Source organism: Falco punctatus (assembly GCF_963210335.1).
Source record: "Falco punctatus genome assembly, chromosome: 5".
In the NCBI taxonomy this organism is placed as follows: Eukaryota; Metazoa; Chordata; class Aves; order Falconiformes; family Falconidae; genus Falco; species Falco punctatus.
This window is the reverse complement of record NC_137584.1, coordinates 80,044,805-80,065,028: the sequence shown is the minus strand read 5'-3', so window position 1 is coordinate 80,065,028 and position 20,224 is coordinate 80,044,805. Positions and strand designations below refer to the sequence as shown.

Sequence of the window (20,224 nt, the reverse complement as noted above, 5' to 3'; positions counted from 1 at the left end):
GGCACCAGGCACCCTCTTCAGCGGCACAGCCCAACTCCCCGGACAGCACAGAACGACAGAAATCAGAAAACATCCTTCGAAGAGGCTGGGAAGGCCAGCTTCACAGGCTCATGCCCCTCATGCCCTCACACATACGCCTCCCGCCCCGCCATTTTGAGATCCCTGCCGCGCCCCCCGCCCCTTGCCGGCTGCAGGGCCGCTGGGAGCCCTCCAGGGGGCGCTGCCGCGGCGGCGGGCGGCCGCTGCGCCTCTCTTGGCGCACGCCCCGGCCTGCCCGGTCGGTGCCGCGCTGGCGGAGGGGGCGTGGCTGTAGCAGCGGTGTGTGCTGCCGCCGCGTTGGGCCTGCCGGGCCGGGCCGGGGCTGGCCATGGAGGCGAAGAAGATGAACCTGCCGCGGGGCCCCGAGAACCTTTGCTTTGACAAGGACGAGTTCATGAAGGTGGGTGGGGGCCGCCGAGGAGGCGGGCTGCGAAAGGCGCTGTGGGCCCGCGGTGCCCCCAGGGCCCCCCTGAGGACGGGGGTGGCGGGTTCCCTGAGGGGTGAGAGGGGCCCGGGTCCTTGGCCGGGATCTTTTAGCTCCGTCACGGCTTTTTGCGCGGGCTGAGCCTCCCGGAGAAGCGGTGAGCGTGTCGCCGAAGGGGGCTGCGGGCCGTTCCCAGAGCCAGGCGGCTCGCACCCCCGCGGGTGTACCTAGGCTGGCTGCGGCCAAGCCTGGCGGGACTGAGAGGGAGCCTGAGCGGCGGAGCGGGGGGAGGCCTGCCCGTGAAGGGGGAGGCCTGCCCGGAGGCGGGGCGGGGGGCCTGCAGTTTTGCAGCCGGTGATGCGAGTGTCTGTGCCCCGGGCCGGGTGCTGCAGCTCGCTTCCTAGGGCAGACCCGAGCCATGCTTCCTGCATACTTTGCGTGCTTTGAAGCCAAGCTGCAGATAGGCTGGTAAGAACCAGCGTTCGGGCCTTATTGCTTGGAGAGCTTAAAATAGTTCTTAATAGTGTGTTTCGGCTTTTGGTTCTGTTGTTTTGTTTTTAAAGTGTGTAAAGGAATATACAACTCTGGATTTTGGAGAGCTAGTCTGTGACTCATGGCACTGTGTGCTTTAGAGATTAAACCCCCAGACTTTGGGACATTGGAAACTACTCTGTTAAGTAGCCTTTTTGCCTCCAGAGCTTTAGTTTGGTTAGCTCATTGGCATATGGAATACTGTATTTTGGGGGTGGGGAGGGGTGTGTTCCTGGTTTGAACATTTTACTTACATCTTTCTCTCTTTCCTGTTTCATTTTCAGCCGGATTTTGATGTTGACCACTTTGTGTCAGACTGCAGGAAACGTGTGCAGCTGGAAGAGCTCAGAGAGGATCTGGAGCTCTACTACAAACTCCTTAAAACTGCTATGGTAGAACTTATAAATAAGGACTATGCAGATTTTGTTAATCTCTCAACAAATCTGGTAAGTGTTATTAAATTGTGCTGTGTAGTTCAGGCTTAATGTGTTTTAGTGGGATTTTTATTTTTCGTATGAAAAGCATATGGCTTTTATTTTGGCATTGTTAGATTTAAGACATCTTAAACTGTGATACCTTGCAGTGAGAGAAAGTGAAAGACCAATCCTGTAGAACTTGGCTACTCTACAGAATTGTTGTTGGCCTGTAATAAATGTTTTGGATGTATGCTTTTTGTCTTGAAAAACTAATTCATTAGAAAGTTAGACTCAAGGCAAAGGGTTTTTTTTCAAATTGCCAGTAGCTTTAAAATTGAAGGAAATAAAATGATTAAAAAAGCACAGCAATGAGGTAAATGAGGCTGTTCTGAAGGATTCTTTTAGGAATCTTTAAGCTTACTATGTGTCTTAAAAAAACACACCAAACAACAAAAAACCAACCTACATGACTGAAAATTGTGATACTTTTCACATTACAACGTCTTGTCCATTGTGTTTCCTGCTCTTTGACTCCGGTTCATCCAGCTTCCAATTATACGGCTTCAAAGACTGAGATTTAATATTTTTATGGGAAGAAAAATTTTTGTAGGTTGAAATTTTCTTGAATTTTTGGCTTTGTATGTCAAGCAGTTGGATATCCTTATACCTGTATTTGAGGTAGAGTATTTTTGCACTGCATTTAAAATGGAAGCTATAAAGGGAGGTGTCTTTTCTGTTCTCTCTTAGTATCTGTAAAACCATAGGCTTTGACAGTAATTCTCTTGTGAACTTACCGAAGAAGTCATAAATTTTTTTTATGGTAATTTCTTTAGGTTGGCATGGACAAGGCTCTTAATCAGCTTTCAGTACCCTTGGGACAGTTAAGGGAAGAAGTTATGGTATGCTCAAAACAATTATTATACACAGCTTGATAAACTTCAGCTCACTTTCATGTGATGTACAGAATGTCTTTTACTCATATTAATAATTATTAGAATAAACTTCTCTTTGAAAATTGATGACTTAGTGTTAGTAGGAGAGGCCTTGTGTTTTCAAGCAGTTTTAGTAGCAGTGAATTTACATTTTCTCTCATGCCTTTCAACCAAGAGATAAAAGATTCTTTAAGTGTGGTAAATGAATGGACTCTTACAAGTCTATGGTGAAATACAGAAACTGTTCTAGGATTTGAGTAATTGAAAGATGATAGTAAATAACTCTGATGCCACACAGTCCCATTAAGGGCTTTTTTTGCTCAGTCCTGTGGTTTAACTGTAAAAGGTCACCCTCTTGAAGGTGTGTCTTATTCTGGCACTTCCACAGTGATGTGGTAATTGTCAAATGACAATTTTTGATCATCCTGACAGCCAGTTCAGAGGGATGTTTGCTACATAAACATGCCTTCAGAATATCACAGCTTTGATGTCTAAAACAGAAAATAGGTTCAGTTAACATAGAGAAATATTTATTATGTGAAAAATGGTACTTAGATCTGATTTATAACTGCAGTTTCAAGACATAAAATCATCTTTGGTTTATTGCCCGTTTCTATGTGAAAGGCAGTTGTTCTCTGTAAGGTACTAAAAGAACACTTCTGGTTGAAATAATACTACTTGTGGTGGCAGTACTTAAGGAGCAGGTTATACTTTCAGTAATTTAGTCTTATTTCTGGCTTTTTCATGTAGAGGGCCCTTGATGTACTGTAGCTTTTATTAGTCCTATATTCTTATTAATCTGTCTCCAGTTTTAAGTTTAGATTTTTGAGTTAAGGTTTTTTTAAACCTTAAGTGGGAAGCCAGCTTTACATACTGACTTTCTCCCTCACAGAGTCTGAAGTCTTGTGTCAGTGAAGGAATTCAAGCAGTAGATGACCGGATGACTAAACAAGAAGATATTAGAAGAAAAAAGGTACAACAGATAAATTATTACCTTGAAAGGATCCTCCTTAGGATGACTTTTTTTTGTGCCATTAACCCAGAGAAAATGAAATTTTAAAAGTTCTAGGCTGTCTAGGTGCGCACTGCAGATGTTGCACTTCTAAAAATAATTATTGTCATTTTAGTTGACAGACTTCATTTTTTACAGTGTCTAGTTGATCATAAATCTTTATTTTACTTCATTTGCTAAAAACATATATGTTTGATTTGGTTGGCTTTTTTTAATTATAATTACTCTTGTTTCTGCTTGTAATACATCAATTTGGTTATTATGAATGTAATTTAAAATACAGCAGTTTAATTTTTAGGGGACACGCAGAGTAACATTTGTCTTTGTGCTTAACTTGGAAAAAAATTGGAAATAATAGCGGTTCTACATTCATGACAAATGTTTCTGGAGTTTTATGGACTTACGTGAGCAATACTTCAATTAAGACATGATTCAAGAATTAAGATGAAGGGAGAAAACTTACACCTGTAAAAAAAAAAAAAACAGACCTAAAAAAAATCCAAAATATCTTCAGGGTCATTAAATAATGTAAATTGGGATTGGGGTCAGAGATGAAAAATCTTTCTTTAATTACAGATGTGTGTTCTGAGACTTATTCATGTTATTCAGTCTGTTGAGAAAATTGAGAAGATTCTACATTCCCAAGGCACTAAAGAATTGTCCTCATTAGAGGGAAACAGGTAAAAATATGTAATGTTCAGGTTTTTTTATAACTGGTGGGACTAACTTAATTTCATAGTATGTTGTAGATGAATTTACAAGCATTAGGATATATCTTTAGAAATGTAACTGATGGAATAAGTGACTGTTACTTTAGTATTTTCTCAGTGTTAGTCTTCTGCAAAGTGGTCATTCACAGGGCATGTAACTCACTCTCCAAAGTTCCGAATTACTTGTAGTGCTTCCAGTAAGCATGCTTTTTGAAGTTTGCATGCAATAGTTTGTTTTTTGGTTTTTTTCTTGGAAGTCACTAATCCTGTCGTGTCTGAAATACTTCCTACATTACAGTTTATTCCAATATCCTTTGGAATTAAAATGGGAAACAGCTTTTCTTGTTTTCCCTGCTTACATATCACTGAAGGGACTGCTGCAAGAGTAGTCTAAGGCAGGCAAGCCACACATGTAATACTTCTGGTACAAGGAAGGTTTGTGACAAATTCAAGTCAGGCTCCCAAGTCTTGCTTCTTAACAACTTCATGGAAAGTGTCCTCTCCCTCAGCCTTGGCTGAGGAATGGAAGATGTCTTTCAATCAGTTCTGGAACTGGTGCACCAGCCATGTGCTTGAAATAGTTGACTGGGGTGCAAGTACAAATTAAGCTGGAGGAAAAGACAATTTTGTGAACCTGTTTGAACATGAAACTGCCGTTCAGTTTAGTGCACTAGTTCACATGATAGCGAGGGAAGGTAGACAGAAGAATAGGTTGATACCTAGAGGCACAAAGCATATGCAGATGTTTTCAGTCAGGGTGAGACACTTTGCAGAATTATGATTGGAAGCAAGATTGTACTTGAGTGGCTGAAAATTTGGCTAGTTATCAGGACTCTGTAGACCTGAGGAGGGTAAGACTGTTTCTCTAGAGGTAGGTGTCGTTAGTTTTACCACATGATAGAAAGGGGAAATAAGAAACAAATCTGGATGGTGAAGAGCACTTACTGCAGTTTTTGAGCTCTGTAAGGCTGACTTTTTATGTGACAATAAACAGCACTGCCATATAGAAAACAGTGCTTCGTATTGCTGAGGCAAGATCTTATGTTCCTCTCAGCTTCTGCTTCACCCACTTCATACCTTAGCAGCTCCAAAACAACTCTAATCATGTAGTCTGTTCCTAATTATTATTACGTGATTGCAGTAACTGTAGTAGTACCTATCAGAATGTAAAGTACTTAAACCACAAAAATTGGGGGAGGACATTATCTGCTGCAGAGGAAAGTGAGTTGATTTGAGAGGATCTGTGTATTCACGTTTTGTGTTTTCTCCCTTCCAGCCCACTTTTAACTGGACAGGTTTTAGAGAGAATTGCCACAGAATTTAATCAACTACAATTTCATGCAGTACAAAGCAAAGGAATGCCCCTTTTGGACAAAGTGAGACCAGTAAGTATTGCATGACAGCCAGCTTAACATTTGTAAGGTTAAGCAAAACCAACGTATTTGGAAGACAAATGCCTGTTTTGAAAGAGTTCTATTGAATTAACTTAGGGAGGAAAACGGGTTTCAGGAGCTCATTTTTATCAGTTGACTGGAAGTATTGTTTCTTCTGAGGTTTTATGCTTTGTTTGCTAACTTCTTTAGGATAAATTACTTAGAATAAGAGTAGGAAATATGACAAGACACTTTTATTAGCCCAGTGTATCTTGCAGTTTGTCGGGATTACTGATATTGAGGCCTAGTTCTAGACATGTATGTTGGTTTTGTTAGCTGCAGCATACAGAGCAGAATATAAATGGAATGTGCACATAGAGTGGCTGACTGGAATATATTGGAGTTTGTCTTTTGGTGAAATTTGTTGCCTAACTGACTGTTCAGGCTGGTATACTAATCTCCCTAATATCTTGTTTCTAATGACTATTTACTGTAAAAGATTACTTGATGTTTTGGTGGTTTTTTTCTTCATTCATTGGAAAGAGGGAACAAATGAAAACTGGTGCTTAAAGGTAGATATTATGAACATGGAGGCAGGGCAATGCTTTAAGCTAGATAGCATGGAGCTGTCATCCTTGATGGCTGTTAGCCATATAAACATGTTTCAGCTCAAGTCTTTTGTGGTACCATGTTGATTCATGGACAGATTACAAGACTCTTCTGGCCACTGTGTTATTGAACAGGGATAATAACAGAAGGAAGCGTGAGCAGCGGAGTAGTATTCCTGGTGAGAGAGCCTTTGTTACTTTGTTATGTGGCTTCCTTAATGATGCTTGCCAGGATTTCTGTCCTGTAACTGTTGTTGCTAAGGTTCACGAGGTCATAGATTTCACAACTGGTCAGCAGTTGAGTTACTGACTTTGCATGTTCGGAACAAATTCCGTGGAATTGTTTTAGGATGGGTGAACACAGTATGGCATGCAAAAGGGCAGAGAAGAAATTTGACGGGTTAAATTCGTAGTTCAGCTATTGTTTACATTAATGTGTGTTGCTGAACTTGCTTCAAATACAGGGTTGTAAGGTGCCATCTTGGCCCAGTAGTATATCTGCAGGTAGTGCAGCAGTGAGTTGGATCTGGTAGAAGGGATGTAGCAGGAGATCAGGAAAAATGGTTAGCAAAAGAGAGAATATATGTTGACTGAAGCAGCTGTTTAGCAGAAGCCAGAAGGAATCTAATGACATGTCTCTTCCCACCCCCCACCCCTGCCAGTGTCACTCAATGTCTTCGGTTTGCATTGATTTGACAAGTAGTGCTGGGAACACACTGTGTTTTAGTTTTTGACAGTGAGGGATAAATGCCGTGGTTGTTATCCCTGGTGACTTACTGTAAAGCTTTTGTGTATTATCACACATAATGGGTCAGTTGAACAAGGAACAATTGACCTATTTCTTCAGGATAAAAAGGACCTTAGATGTTACTGCGTAACTTACAACATATAAAGTAATTGCCTTTTGAGCTTACTGTAATAAATACTATGTTTAAACAGGATCAGTAACCCATTAAGCTTGTGTTAATGTTCATTTATTGCTGACAGTTATCAAAACTTGTGCAGCTTTCAAATGAAAATGGAAAGTTAAGTATTTTTGGAAGAATGTACTTCAGCAATGATGACAAGGCTTTGTTTTTTTTATTGCTGTATTTTGTTTCTCTTCATAGCGTATAGCTGGAATAACAGCTATGTTGCAGCAGTCTCTGGAAGGGCTGCTCTTGGAAGGCCTTCAGACTTCAAATGTTGACATAATACGTCACTGTCTTCGCACTTATGCAACAATTGACAAAACACGAGACGCAGAGGCATTAGTTGGTCAAGTGCTTGTAAAACCTTATATAGATGAGGTAAGAGAAAATCAAGAATCCGAAGAACACAAGGTGCTTTGCAAACATGCTTATTTTTCCTGTTGACCTCCAGCTTTCATTAGCAGCTTCAAAATGCCTTTGTGGAGAGAGCAGGAGAACTGAGACCCGATGTAATGTCAGTTAATTTATTGTTGCTATTTCAGAAAAAAGGGTGGAGGAATTCTCTATCTGCCTGTTATCAATTTCAGGTTCTATCCAGTTGGAATTCTTTCTCTTGTCTACATTTTTCTTGGAGTGAAGAATCCAAAAAACAAACCTTAAACAAAGCATATGACTGGAGTAAAATCCAATTTATTCTGGACCAGGGTGCGTCTGTGGGAACTGGATCAGATCTAGGCTTTGCATTTCTCTGTGGCTCGCTCAGTAGCAGGCAAATGCAGCAAAAATAGTTCTCAGTGCAACATCCTTTTCTTCGCGTTGTACGAAGAAGCAGTTTCTGCAGTTCCCAGCAGTATGTACTAATGTACCAGGACATTAGCAAGAGCAGGAACAAGTGTGTGTTTGAAAAGCATTTACTGTTGTCTGGTGGGAAAAATATGTCAGATGGCCAATTTCCTAAGTGAGAAACTGATTTTACTAGGCCATCAGTTTGCCAAGATGGACCAATCACAAAGTACTGATTGAATTCTCTGAAATTAAGGGACTTTCTGCTAATTCTTATGACTGTGCAACTTGTTTCTCACCCTCTTGTAGCACTGTTTGTTCTTACTGCTGCTTCTGGCCTGAACAGTTGGTGACTAGTCTACAATATGTTTTTTCTTTTTGTTGTGATTGATGATAATGTAATTCCTAAAAAAAAACCCACCAAAAAAAACAAAAAAACACAACAAAAAAACCCTCAGACAGTAACCTGCCACAATAATGTAACGGTCAGCAAGTCAGTCAGTTGTGCTCAATTTTTCTTGTACGTCAGCAGACCTGTGGTTGCAACTAAAATAATTTTTAAGGGCCTACGATGGTATTATGGTAGCTCAAGTAAAAATCCTAAAAATTTATTTTAAGATATTTGATAGTCTGCTGTGTTTGAAATGACCTGACAAAAACAGGTTCGTTATGCTATTGGTGGAGGTTGCTGAAGTGATGTTGCTGTAATACCAGGACTGCTTTTCACCCTTTTCATCAGTGTGTTGGGAATTATGTCCAGGTCAGGTAACTGTTCCCTGTCATTTCAGAGGATATTTGTTCCATACTGAGATCTGAACTGGTGCCCTTTTACAATATAATTACTAGTACAAACTGACTGCCCTGTTGTTGCAGGAAGTTTCCCTGGCTTTCACTAGATTGTCAGAGTACTTCATAAATGCATTAAATTCACTGTCCTTAAAGAAGTTAGACTGGGCCAGCACCAGGCCTATAAAGTAGTTGTTCTAAAACTAGCGTTATGAATCTTTCAGCAGTATTCATTTTCCTGCTCCTGTGGGGAGGAAAAACTGTAAAGTACCAGAGCTGCCTTGGTGACTGCAAATATACGCTTGCTTGAATTTGGGCATGTTAATAGAAAGCAGGATAGATCTTCCCCTCATCACTGCCTTTGTAATACAAACATGTTGTTAGTGGTTTTGGGTCCCCAGTTATGCTATTGATACATCTTGCCTTTGCTTTCAAGATTTTTTTATGGTCATTTCTCTTTAAATTGAGCTATTTAATAACATTGTCTGCTCAGTAAACCGTGAGAGTCATATTATGATGTGGGGTACTCTTTTTCTGCTTTCGGGATGTTTAAAACAGTTAATTCTCTACTAGTGTTTTACAAAACTATTAGACTGCTTGAAGTATAGAATTAACATTTTTATTAACACCCATAAAAGCAATGTCACCGTTGTTTCTAAAAGTACTGAACATGTGTCTGTAGGCAATAATACAGTTGCTTTTTCTTACACTGATGTGCCTTTCTGAATATAAATGCAGAAGTGATTTTTTTCATTTCCCTTCCTTTTTTCATTTAGTGATCATTTGCCTCAGTGTTCCCAGTCAAGGCAAGTGAAGAGTTAATCTGCATAACTTTTGCTGAAGGAGTTGTTCTATATCAAGATAGGGAGAAGAAATTACCTTTTTTTCACTCAGAAATGTCTTCAGCAGCCAAAAGATGGAATTACTACCCTTCCCTTTCCTGGCAAGGAATAGTATTTCTGGTGGCACCTGAGCTGTATGTCATTGTCAGTAGGCTGTTTCTCTTCTGCTGTTGGGAAGGAAACATTTGAAATTATTCTGGTTTTACTTTGTATGCATACAGATGTACAAAGCAAAGAGAGCTCCTGACTTCTGAATGGGAGAGGAAGTCGAGCAGTGGTGCCCTCTCCCCTTAAGGACAAGCTTCATTTAAGTGTTTGCTAATGCTGTAGCAACTGCTGCTGTGGGGGACAGATCATCTTCCCCTCTTGGTTTTCTCAGTGTCTGTTCTTTCCCAACCTCTGCACTGTTTTGCTTGTTTGTGTCACGAGAGGCAAAAGTGTTCAGACAGATGGAAGAATACCAAATAAATACAAGCTATTGTTCTTTTCCTGTATTGTCCAGCTGCTGTCTGCCTTCTCTTTATGGCAGAGATTATCCCTTTTCACTGGATGTGAAGTACTGTCTGGACAAACTGCTTTGCTAGCTGTGTTAGGAGCTTAGCATTGTCACAGAAGATTCTTGGCTATTGGCTTACCTGCATTTGGGATTGGACCAACTACATTTAGAAGAAATTTTTTACTTTATTCTGAGGTGTGATTAGCTTTTGCCACTCACCTCTTCAACTTCATGGACTGCTTCTGGTGGCAGTGATGTGTGCAGTGGGTGGGGAGCTGGGCACAGTGGCTAACATTTAAAAGCAAGGGGCGCATTCCCATTCTTTGGGCCAGTCTTGCCAGTTAGAGTGTTGCATTAAAGGAAGTAATAATTCATGCTGTCAAGCTATACTTGGAAGTTATAGTCAGTTTATTACTTTTTTGCATTACACCGGCATTTGGGGTTGTAGTGTTAGCAGTTTTGAGTAGACTGTAAGTCTTGCATTACAGTGGTTTATATTCACTTTTCTGACATTTAACATTGTCCTCTTTCTGGCAGGTGATTGTGGAACAGTATGTTCAGTCTCACCCTAATGGCCTTCAGGCTATGTATAATAAACTATTGGAGTTTGTTCCTCATCATTGCCGTCTCTTGCGTGAAGTAACAGGTGGAGCTATTTCAAGGTAAATATCTTGGGATTTCTTTCAGTCACACTAAAATAACAGCAAGTATGATATACTTTTGAAATGCTTTGCATAATTAGATTCCATGCTCAAATGACTTATCTGGCCTTTCCTGAAGATTCATAGGCAAATTTGATTTCTCTCTTATGCCTGTGTTTTTTCAAAAAAAAACAGTGAAAAAACTTCTTTGGTGCTGTGGCCCAGACCTTCAGAGGAGGGAAAGAGAATCCTGTATTTCAGTAGTAGAATTGAGTACTGTTCATGATACAGTTTGTCAGATACCTTGTTTTATTTAATCCATTTAATATGATTGTACACTTCATCCAAGGAGAGAGGTGTAATAAAGCTGTTAAAAAAACTAAGTTCAAAAGTTTTTGGGTCATTACTGCACATCAGAAAAGTGGGGATGATCCCTAGAGGTTTCACTGGTTTATTTGGTGTACTAGAACTACAGGTTTAATTGATTTGTGCTTCCACTGTTGTCTTCAAAAGTGCTTAATTCCTTATGCAATTAAATTGCCTGGTTTGAAGTTTAAATAATTCAGGTCTACTGAATTGTATCCATTTATTCATCTGTTTGCAGGCTGGTTAATATAGTAGACTGCTGTAATTAGAAGAACTATGGATGTAGCCCCCAGGGACTGCAGAACTACTTTTCTAATTAGTCATCCATTGCTGAGCTTTTTATGACTCCTAAGTTTTACTAACATTTCAATTCTTTTAATCCCTCAGCAAATTTTAATCTTTCTTCTTAATAATGGAATGTTGCTATTTTGTACTGTGGTGTACTGAACCGGAATTAAATGCTTTTATCTCTTCTGCTCTCAATTTATAAATTTTCATAATCAAGATAGCTTTTAATCTTTTGCTTCGAAGCACAGTATCATGTATGAATACAGCTTGGAACAATTACGAAAAAGTTCTGCTTCTTTCCATTGCATTAGTCGCATTACTCCTACTTGGTATCTCTTTGAAGTTTGGAGCTGTTAAAACATGAAATATACAAGTAAGAATAGGAGTTCTCAGCTGAAATGTACTCATTTTCTACAACACACTTGTAAAATACGTAAGAAAAAAAATTTAAAACACTTTGAGTTATAAAAAATACCTTGCATTTGTTGAGACGGTAGGATTAGATAAGAAACCTCAAAGGAAGAACAATTTAAGGGAATCAGCATACCTAGTAAAAAAAACTTAATTATATTTCGTCTAGTGCAGTGCATGTCTTCTGAATTATCCCTACCTCCAAATAGAAGCCTAATGGTAAATATAACCATGGAATAACTGCAATTTTATTTCAGTGAAAAAGCAGATATTGTTCCTGGATATGATTTCTTAGTGAATTCAGTGTGGCCAGAAATAGTACGTGGTTTAGAAGAGAAATTGCCATCACTGTTTAACCCTGGAAACCCAGATGTGTTTCACGAGGTAATTAATTTTAATTTTTCCATTTGCAATTCCTTTAACGTGCAAGAATTGAATGAGTCTTATTCTCTATCTTTTTTTCCCCTGCTGCTTTTGTGTAAATTCATGTTGAATGGCTCAGAAGAGGAGGTTATCTCAAATAATTTGGTTTAATTTTCATAAGAATTAATTCTCCTCTCAAGTTTGTCAGGAAAGTTCATAGACAGAAGTTACTGGAAGCCATTTGGTCATGTGAATTTGGCCTTAATATTTGCTTTAGGAGTAGATGTTCTTTCTTAGTTTTAGAATTGCAATGTAAGTGAAGGTGGGAGTGGATGACTACAGTGTTCACCCAAGAACAGGACTTCTGTATAGCAAGGGCTGTTACATTAGTTAAATACCTGGGTTACAACTTGTTCTGTACTATTGGAAAGTTAAAAAAATGATTTGTTTCGCTTGTTGTAGCTTTTCCTGTATTTCAGTACTGCAGATTCTGTTGTGATTAGAAACACAAGTCAACTAAATAAAACAAAAATACTTGGAGGCAGTGTGATGAGGTTTATAACAGAAGTAGTATTTTCTCTGGTATCACAACCAATCGTGAAGAAAGATTATATTATAAAATGATTTTAAAGTATTTGTCACTTGTATTTTCATCATTGGCAGTGCTGCTCTGCCTCTAAAAGATGATCTTTTATTAAATTTATATTTGGTCTAGTATGAAGAGTGGCTCTGGCAATTAGTTTATTAGTATGTCACAAGTAGGAAATGTGAGTTTTTTGCTTTTCTTCATGTCCTGTCTCTGTGTAGCAGTGATTGCTGAAATATTTGGATTTTTTTTTGCCCTTGCAGCTTGACTTATGATTAGTCTGAAACCTTTTATTTTCAAGATGGAGGTGGCAGGCGGTGATAAATTGTCTGAAGGAAGGCTTAATAGGCAGATCAGGACACGATTTAGGGAAATGTTAGATGGCTGGTAGAGGTTTATACTGAAAAAGATTCTTCCTGGGTACATGCAAAACTGCTTTTACCTAAATACTTCTATTTTTCTTGGAGTTTCAGGTCTCTTTCATACAAATACATTGAATATTGAAGGCAGGCAGGCATGGCAGTGAAGTTTGCAGGAATGGCTTTATTCAGAGCCAATTTATTCAAGAAGCAAATGAAATAGCTGTTGAAGAAAGCTGTGGTAATACCATACAAATGATGCTAACGGGCGTTCCCCCTGCCTGATGAGAATACTTAGTTTGTGTAAAAATTCAGTCTTCAAGCTTTCATCTAATGCCCTGCATACTGCAGTTTGTGAGCCTTGCTGGGCATTTGTCCTCTTTTTTTTTTTTTTTTTTTTTACAGCAAAATGTGTTTTATCTTCTGAAGAGCTGGGTTTGCTGTTGCTGTTTTAAAGTAATTATTTTAAAAAGGCTGTTAATCTTACAGTATGTTGTTATTGACCAACACTGATAGTGCTGTTTATTTAAAAAAAAACAACCAACCCACAACTAAAAACCCAACACACACCTCATGGCTTTCATGTAAATAATGTGTTAAGTCTGAAGTACTTTCCAGACTGCTTTTGACTGCTTAAGGGACTCAAGAGTCTAAATCATTAAAATATTTTATCCAAAAATCAATAACAAGATGAAATGCCAAGTGTAAAAATGCTATTATGTCTATCTAAAGACTAATAGTTCTGAATTAAGGGGTGTGGGGGGGAACCTCTTTAAAATTGTTTCTGCACTGTTGATAATGCAAGCAATGCAACACAGATTTCGGACAGTACTCTTCTGTCTCTGTTTTCTAGGATGATAGAAAGGCAGAAAGGTCTTTTTTCAGGTTTGTTTGCGTATGTATGTGTGTATAGTTCTAAAGCTGAAAAGTTTGAATATGCAGTATTATTTGTTAGGAGGCTTTTACAAGTAGAGGAGAGGAATAATAATTTTTTTTATATATATATCCTGTAAAAACCAGACTGGCAGGGTTAAGCATACATGTGTTTTTTATTGTGCAGGGTTTTTTTAAAAAAATTGCTTCAGGTTGTCATTCCCTTATTTCTGAGTCAGGTTTGAAGATTTACAGGTATTTGGAAAGAATACTGTTTTTATCCCTAAACATTTGAGTTTAAGTTTAGATTCCTCTGTTTGAAAATTGCTCCGTTTTGTTTCCCACTTTAGCTTCTCTTAAATAGTTTTATGCAGTCAACAATCCAATCCTAGAAGCTGAAATGGGAACCAATCTTGCAGTTAGTTCCCTCTCTTGGATGTAATGTTATTGATAACTAGATGTCTCTTGAGTTGTCTTCTGTTTCGAAAGTGATAGGTCTTGTCAGAGATCTAAAGCAAACACTTTTTATAATATAAATAATACTTAAGGTAGCTGGGCATTAACAGCTTGTTTGCCTTTTTACAGTGCTGGCTTTATTATCTAAGAAAGGAAGCCTGAAAGAGCAATAGTCTGTCATTCATTCTGGATTTAACTCCCATACGTTTTACAGTTCCATTGTGTTATAAATACAGCCACGCTGGGAGAAAGGTAGTTACCTAAAAGCTTTTGTGTGCAATTTCCAGAATACTATCTTGATGCACTGAAACTGCCATGTCACAAGAAAAATATGCTGTAATTTCGTAACTTTCTGTTAAAGGTATACTTACTGAGATATACAACACAAAAGCATACCCATGTCAGTGCGTGTCCTGTGGTTGCAGGAGAGTTTCTGAGAGCAGAACCTGTAAGCAGCAACTCAGGGGCTTCTCCTGTGAATGTTTTACTGCTTTGTAAGAGACAAAATCACATCACTCACATAGTGCTCTGGATTGTGGTAAAAGCCTTCCTGCTACACCCCTGCTGCTGCTCTTATTTCAATGAAGTCAGAAGCACTGAGAGATTCAGTCAGGCTTATTTTAATTATTCATCAGTGGCTTAATTAGCATGTGTATTAAGTTTTATGGCTGCTTTCTGTTTTTTCTAATAGAAGAAACTTGCACATAAGCCCAACTGTTTTTCACAGCACAGAAGCAGATTGTAACTGTAGCTGTATTTTGATTTGAAATTGATTTGTGTTCTGTTAGCAAGGTCTGTTTTGTGTGCAGTAACAGTTTTTGCACTATTTTGCTTCTGGTTTTCACTCAAGTGTTCAGCTTTCTGCTCTGTACATCTTAATTTATTATTTCATTGTTTTCAGGGTGTTAATAAGTTACTGTTGAGAGTAAGCCCACAGTGCATTTGAGGGTAAATGGAATTCCTGTTTGCTTGCAACTCAATACTTTTTGTAAACATCTTATTAAAAGTATACACTGGGTAAAGTTACCTGAAGTTGTTTGAAGTTCTGCAAATATTTGGTATTTGCAAAACGTATTTTTAGGGAAACAGTTCTAGAAGTTCCTATAGTACAGGTCCTATATAACAAAAAAAATCATGCTTTCATTCTCATGTGTATTTGGTTATGTGTGTCTTCTGGGTTTTGTTCCTGATTGTTTGTTGTATACCTTTATCCCCTGCAACTGACTGCGTTAGTACTGTGCAGCACTGTTCTTCCACCCCAGTGATTCAGCTCAGAAATACTGATGCATCTCTCTGGTCAGTTCTGCTTGTTCAGGGTACTTGGACAATGTTATGCCTTTTAGATTGTCCTGCGCTAGTTTTTATTATCATAGAAAAACATCTGCTATTTAGTTGGGTTTCGTTTCACTGCAATCCAGGATTTTAGTCTTGTGTGGTGAGGTGATGGGAGCAGTGTCAGCCCATTCTGAACCTCAGGTTTAACTACAGTGTGATACAGGAGTCCTGCTGAATGGGTGGTGGCCTTCCTTGTTCGCTGGGACCCTGTGTATGATCGGGATATTCATTCTCTTTCTGCAGAAGTACACTACTAGTATGGATTTTGTACAGAAATTTGAACGACAGTGTGGCTCCCAGGCTAGTGTGAAACGGTTAAGATCTCATCCTTCTTACCACAGCTTTAATAACAAATGGAATTTGCCTGTATATTTTCAAATAAGGTTAGTATGCATTGTTTTGTTCACCCTTTCAAAAGTAGAGTTCAGTCACAGAGAGATGATCTTGGCTTAGGTTCGAAGTATCACTTGTCAACAAATCATTGTAGAAGTAAAACTTAGAATTTAATTACTAAGTCAAATAACTGTTTTATATATCTTTTAACAATTTAGCAAAACTACAGCCAGCTGCTCTTCAGTATGTACTGTGTTGTTGTTAGACTGAACATGTTACACTGCTGACTTCCAGGAACAGATCTAGATGAGTCTTGAAATCTTGTTTCAAATTCTTTTTCTCCAGTGTCCCTGGAATTAAACTGGGTGTTGAAGTATGCTACTTGTGCAAATCCAGAGGAATACTTACCATAAGAGAAGTCTTTCTTCTTAGAAGTAAAGAATTTTAAGACTTGACAACTTGTAGCTTTTCCAGGCGTAGCCATATTTCTGACATCCTTTTTGTCTCACAGGATGTGCTGTGTGAAGTGCTGAGTCTTACAGCTTTGCCTTTCCAAAGATTGCCCTACTATCCCCTTTTTCTGAGTAGCTAAGTAATAAGTTTTAGCTTACTTTTCTGGTAGGTCTGATGTACCTGTAGTATTAGCTTTTACAGATCTTCCAGCTAGAAGAGAGCAGAGAGACTCAAGAAAGCCCCGGTTTAGTTCTAGTAATGCTAGAATTTTAATGAACTTTTGTTCATTTACATGGAATGTAAAACCATCTTCTTAGAAAGTGTAGTCTGCGCATCTGAATTTAGGGCTGGATAGCAGGCATCCAGGCAAGAAAGAAACAGTTGAAGTGTGCTATGACCTAAATGCGCACAAAGCCTTCTGAGAGTTGGTTTTTTTTTGTTTGCTTGGGATTTTTTTTTTGAAAAGGTAGGATTTCCAATAGAGAGGGGAGAGAAATTGATACTGCTTTTTCACCTGGATCACTTTTGTGTCATTTTTGTATTGTGTGGCTCTATAACTGGCGATAACAGTACAACTGTAGCCACATTTATGCAGTTTCTTTAATCCAGGATAAGTCTACATTGCTGCTGAAAAATTCCATAAAGGAATCTTATGAGTGCTGTATCCAATGTGAGATAAGTGACAAGAGCATGGGGCTTGGAGCAGGGTCTTAGTGTTTTGATGGTTCACTGCATTCTGTAAAACAGTAGCCCCAGCCTGTGACATCCTCGGTTGATTTTTTGCTTGCACATCTCTTCCCGCAGCTGTGTAGTGAACTGATACGAAGATCTGTTACCCTGGGCAAAAAAAGGCTGATGTTCAACTCCAGTCAGTATCTCCAAACCGTTTAACTGCACAAATATTCATGCTGGCCCAAGGAAAAGGGCAGCACTGCTCACTACAGTAGTAGTGCTGAGTGCACAGACGAAAAGTGCCCATGGAACTGTAGCCATTATGAACCTTTTAACAGACGTATATCATTAATAGCTCTGTGAGTCTGCCCCTTTTGTTTGAAAGTGCAGCTTTTCTAGTAAGTAACCACTTGATCCAACTTTGATACTCTTTCTCATAAAATTGAAATGGAGCTTCAGCATAATTCTTTCTGTTCAAAAACATTCTTTCCCATTAGGTATTTTGATTTCCGACTGATGAAAAAAAACTTCTAAAAAATCATTTACCTTTAATCCAAGATTACTGTAAATATAAATAGTGAATTATTTTGATAAATGCTTGGTTAACAGCAGCTCATTCATCTTTCACCGTATTGTTCCTCCATGTTGGAATAATCTGGTAATTTTCAGAAGTGCCCATGAATTCTTTATTGCACAACTGTGAAAATAGTGCAACATATTACTATAGGGAATTTTTTTCTTTGATGTATGTTAACATCCTTAAGTCATACAGGATTTTTATTGAAGTATTATCTCATACTATAGCATTTATAGTTAAGATTGTTGGGGTTTTCTGTTTTCAATTACAGAAATTACCCAGAACAATCAGCCCTCACTAAAGCCTTTACAAACAATCCTTTGACGATCAGATGGATGTACAGGCATTTCTTCTGTAGCAGTGCTGGCACAGACAGCACCAGTAACTCTTTTCCTTACCATTCCTTCAATTATGTTAGTCCAACTGATAGCGGAACTGTAGCGAACCCCACATTGGAGAGATTTTTTTTTTTCTGTCTTAAGGAACATTGAGCAAAAATTATGTCATTGTTAAAAATCTGATTCTATTCTCTAATCCTTTTCACCATAAAATTTATTAAATATACTGCTCTATCAGTGGAATTGGTGTATAAGCAGGAAGGAGGTTTTGAAATAATTTCACAATTATTTCTGAAATGTGTTTAGGTGCTAAACATGCATCTAGTCCATTAGCAGTTTGATAAGAAAAGTTAGGTGGGCCTCTGTTCTCATGTGGAAATGACAGTTAAGAGGCTTTAAGAGGAGCCCTACAGGTTTGTAATTAGTAAGTTTGAAAAGTCTTACAGTGTTACTATGATGCACATAAAAGCAAGAAAGGGGAAACCAAAAACAATAGAACTTTCTATAGGGGAGCTTAAAATGATAGCTTTGTTTCAGCATTTAGAGGGAAAACCTCATTAAAGAAAAATCTGCATCTTGCTTGACAGTTTTTAGGTGAGGGAAATGCTATGTTGTTTATCCAGTATGTTTTAAGTATGGAAAAATATCACAGATTTTAATACTAACTTTGCTGTGATACTTAAAAAATTGAGGAGGCAGGATTCTTTTTACTTTTCTGATGGATGAATTTTTAAAAAAGGAGGTCAAGGTATCCTGTAAGGAGCTATTGATTTTTTAATTAGGTACAGAATTGTTTGCGGAACCTTATGGTGCTGTTCATTAACAAATATGTAGAAAGCTGAAGCCTGGCAGTGTCACGTGACATATCTGAAGGTCAGCTAAAGCAAGCATGAGACAAAGTGTTCACTTAGTTTACACACAGTAACAAAACAAAAAAATTTCTCTCAAAAAAGCTGAGGACTTGACACTCTGTGAGCTGTCATTTTGATAATGTTTACAACTGTGACTTTAATAATTTCCTGAAATATAAGCTTCATATCTGCCTGTAAAATGTCAAAGGTTCTCTTTCAAGTATTTGAATGTTGGTCTGATTTATCTCCCAATTTATGTTGGGCAAATATAACCCCACATTTAAAATCTGTGAATATGCATTGGTAATGCATTGAAATAATATTGAAATAAACATTGAAAAGCGTTTAGGCATCAATTTGAACAGTTGTTGAATTGTAATATTCAAAACTTTTCTGTCTCTCAGATTCAGAGAAATAGCTGGAGCCTTAGAAGAAGCACTTTCAGACACATTAGAGGAGGCACCAGGTAAAATTTTATTGCAAAAAATAATTGCTCTATTGTGAAGGAATCAGGGGTGTAAGTAGTAGCGATTACTGTTTGTCTGTTGAGTATTTAGTAACATACATCCTGTTGTTTACAGGAGCTTTCTGTTTTCTGATGAACTGATTAAACAGTGTAATAGATTTTTGTAGAGCAGGCAATATGAGAGTACTGTTCAGTGTAAGTGACTTCACTTACCAAAACCGCCCTTTCTGGCACCAGCCATTAACATATTTGTGGAACTGCCCCTTCAGTACAAAAAGGAATGAAACTGGCATTTGGCATCCTCTTTTAAGTGGCAACCAAAAGGCTGTGCTATGTTACTGAGGCATATTTTCCTTAATGGTTGTAGGACTATGTGGTAGTGAAAACGGCAATCTGTTGGCAGCATTTAGGCTTGCTATGGTTTGTAGTGTTTGTGTCTGCTCCAAAAACAAACACTGATTTATGAGCAAATGAGGTGGTATGCACAGGAAGGATTAGAGTGGTAAGGAAAACCTGGTATATTCGTTAGTGGTCTGTTGTAATCAGAAAAACTTACTTCAGTTAACAGAGTAAATATTTATGAAGAAGGCAGCTAAGAGCAACGTAGAAGTGTGTGTCTGTGTATATATATATATATATATGCACACATGCTCTTTAAAGAGAGCAAGGAGAAAAAAATTCTAGTGGAGACAAAATGCATAAATCCTACCACTTCGAGCATTTGCCTGAAACTTGCTGATATGTTTCTTAGTTCTCTGATTGTAAACTATAAAATACTAATGCATGAAGTGCTTTAAAAATATTTAGTTTAAATATGGATATTCCTACTGTGTTTAAAATAAATATTTCTAGCAGGTATCTCAGATACAACTGACAGGAGCAGTAGCTTAGTGCTAAGGAGTCAATGGCTGTTACGGCTGGCAAATGAGTCTAATAAAACTTCTTTGTAAGACAGGCAAAAATTATCCTGGAAACGTTATCTGCTGAAGCGGA

General features: G+C 38.4%; 1 protein-coding gene across 2 annotated transcripts in view; it reads left to right on the top strand.

Moving 5' to 3' along the window:
- The first annotated feature begins 248 nt into the window (after positions 1 to 248).
- COG2 (component of oligomeric golgi complex 2) overlaps positions 249 to 20,224 on the top strand; it is a 32,201-nt gene continuing 12,225 nt past the window's right edge. The window contains exons 1-11 of one of the 2 annotated variants that reach the window (XM_080389286.1): positions 252 to 439; positions 1,279 to 1,440; positions 2,244 to 2,309; positions 3,235 to 3,315; positions 3,931 to 4,034; positions 5,341 to 5,449; positions 7,155 to 7,334; positions 10,401 to 10,525; positions 11,827 to 11,953; positions 15,785 to 15,924; positions 19,170 to 19,231. In XM_080389286.1, coding sequence (XP_080245412.1) covers positions 368 to 439; positions 1,279 to 1,440; positions 2,244 to 2,309; positions 3,235 to 3,315; positions 3,931 to 4,034; positions 5,341 to 5,449; positions 7,155 to 7,334; positions 10,401 to 10,525; positions 11,827 to 11,953; positions 15,785 to 15,924; positions 19,170 to 19,231 — 1,228 coding nt within the window. In that variant the 5' untranslated portion in view covers positions 252 to 367. Of the gene's footprint in view, positions 440 to 1,278; positions 1,441 to 2,243; positions 2,310 to 3,234; positions 3,316 to 3,930; positions 4,035 to 5,340; positions 5,450 to 7,154; positions 7,335 to 10,400; positions 10,526 to 11,826; positions 11,954 to 15,784; positions 15,925 to 19,169; positions 19,232 to 20,224 lie in introns of both variants that reach the window. The other variant, XM_080389287.1, reaches the window with a different exon arrangement.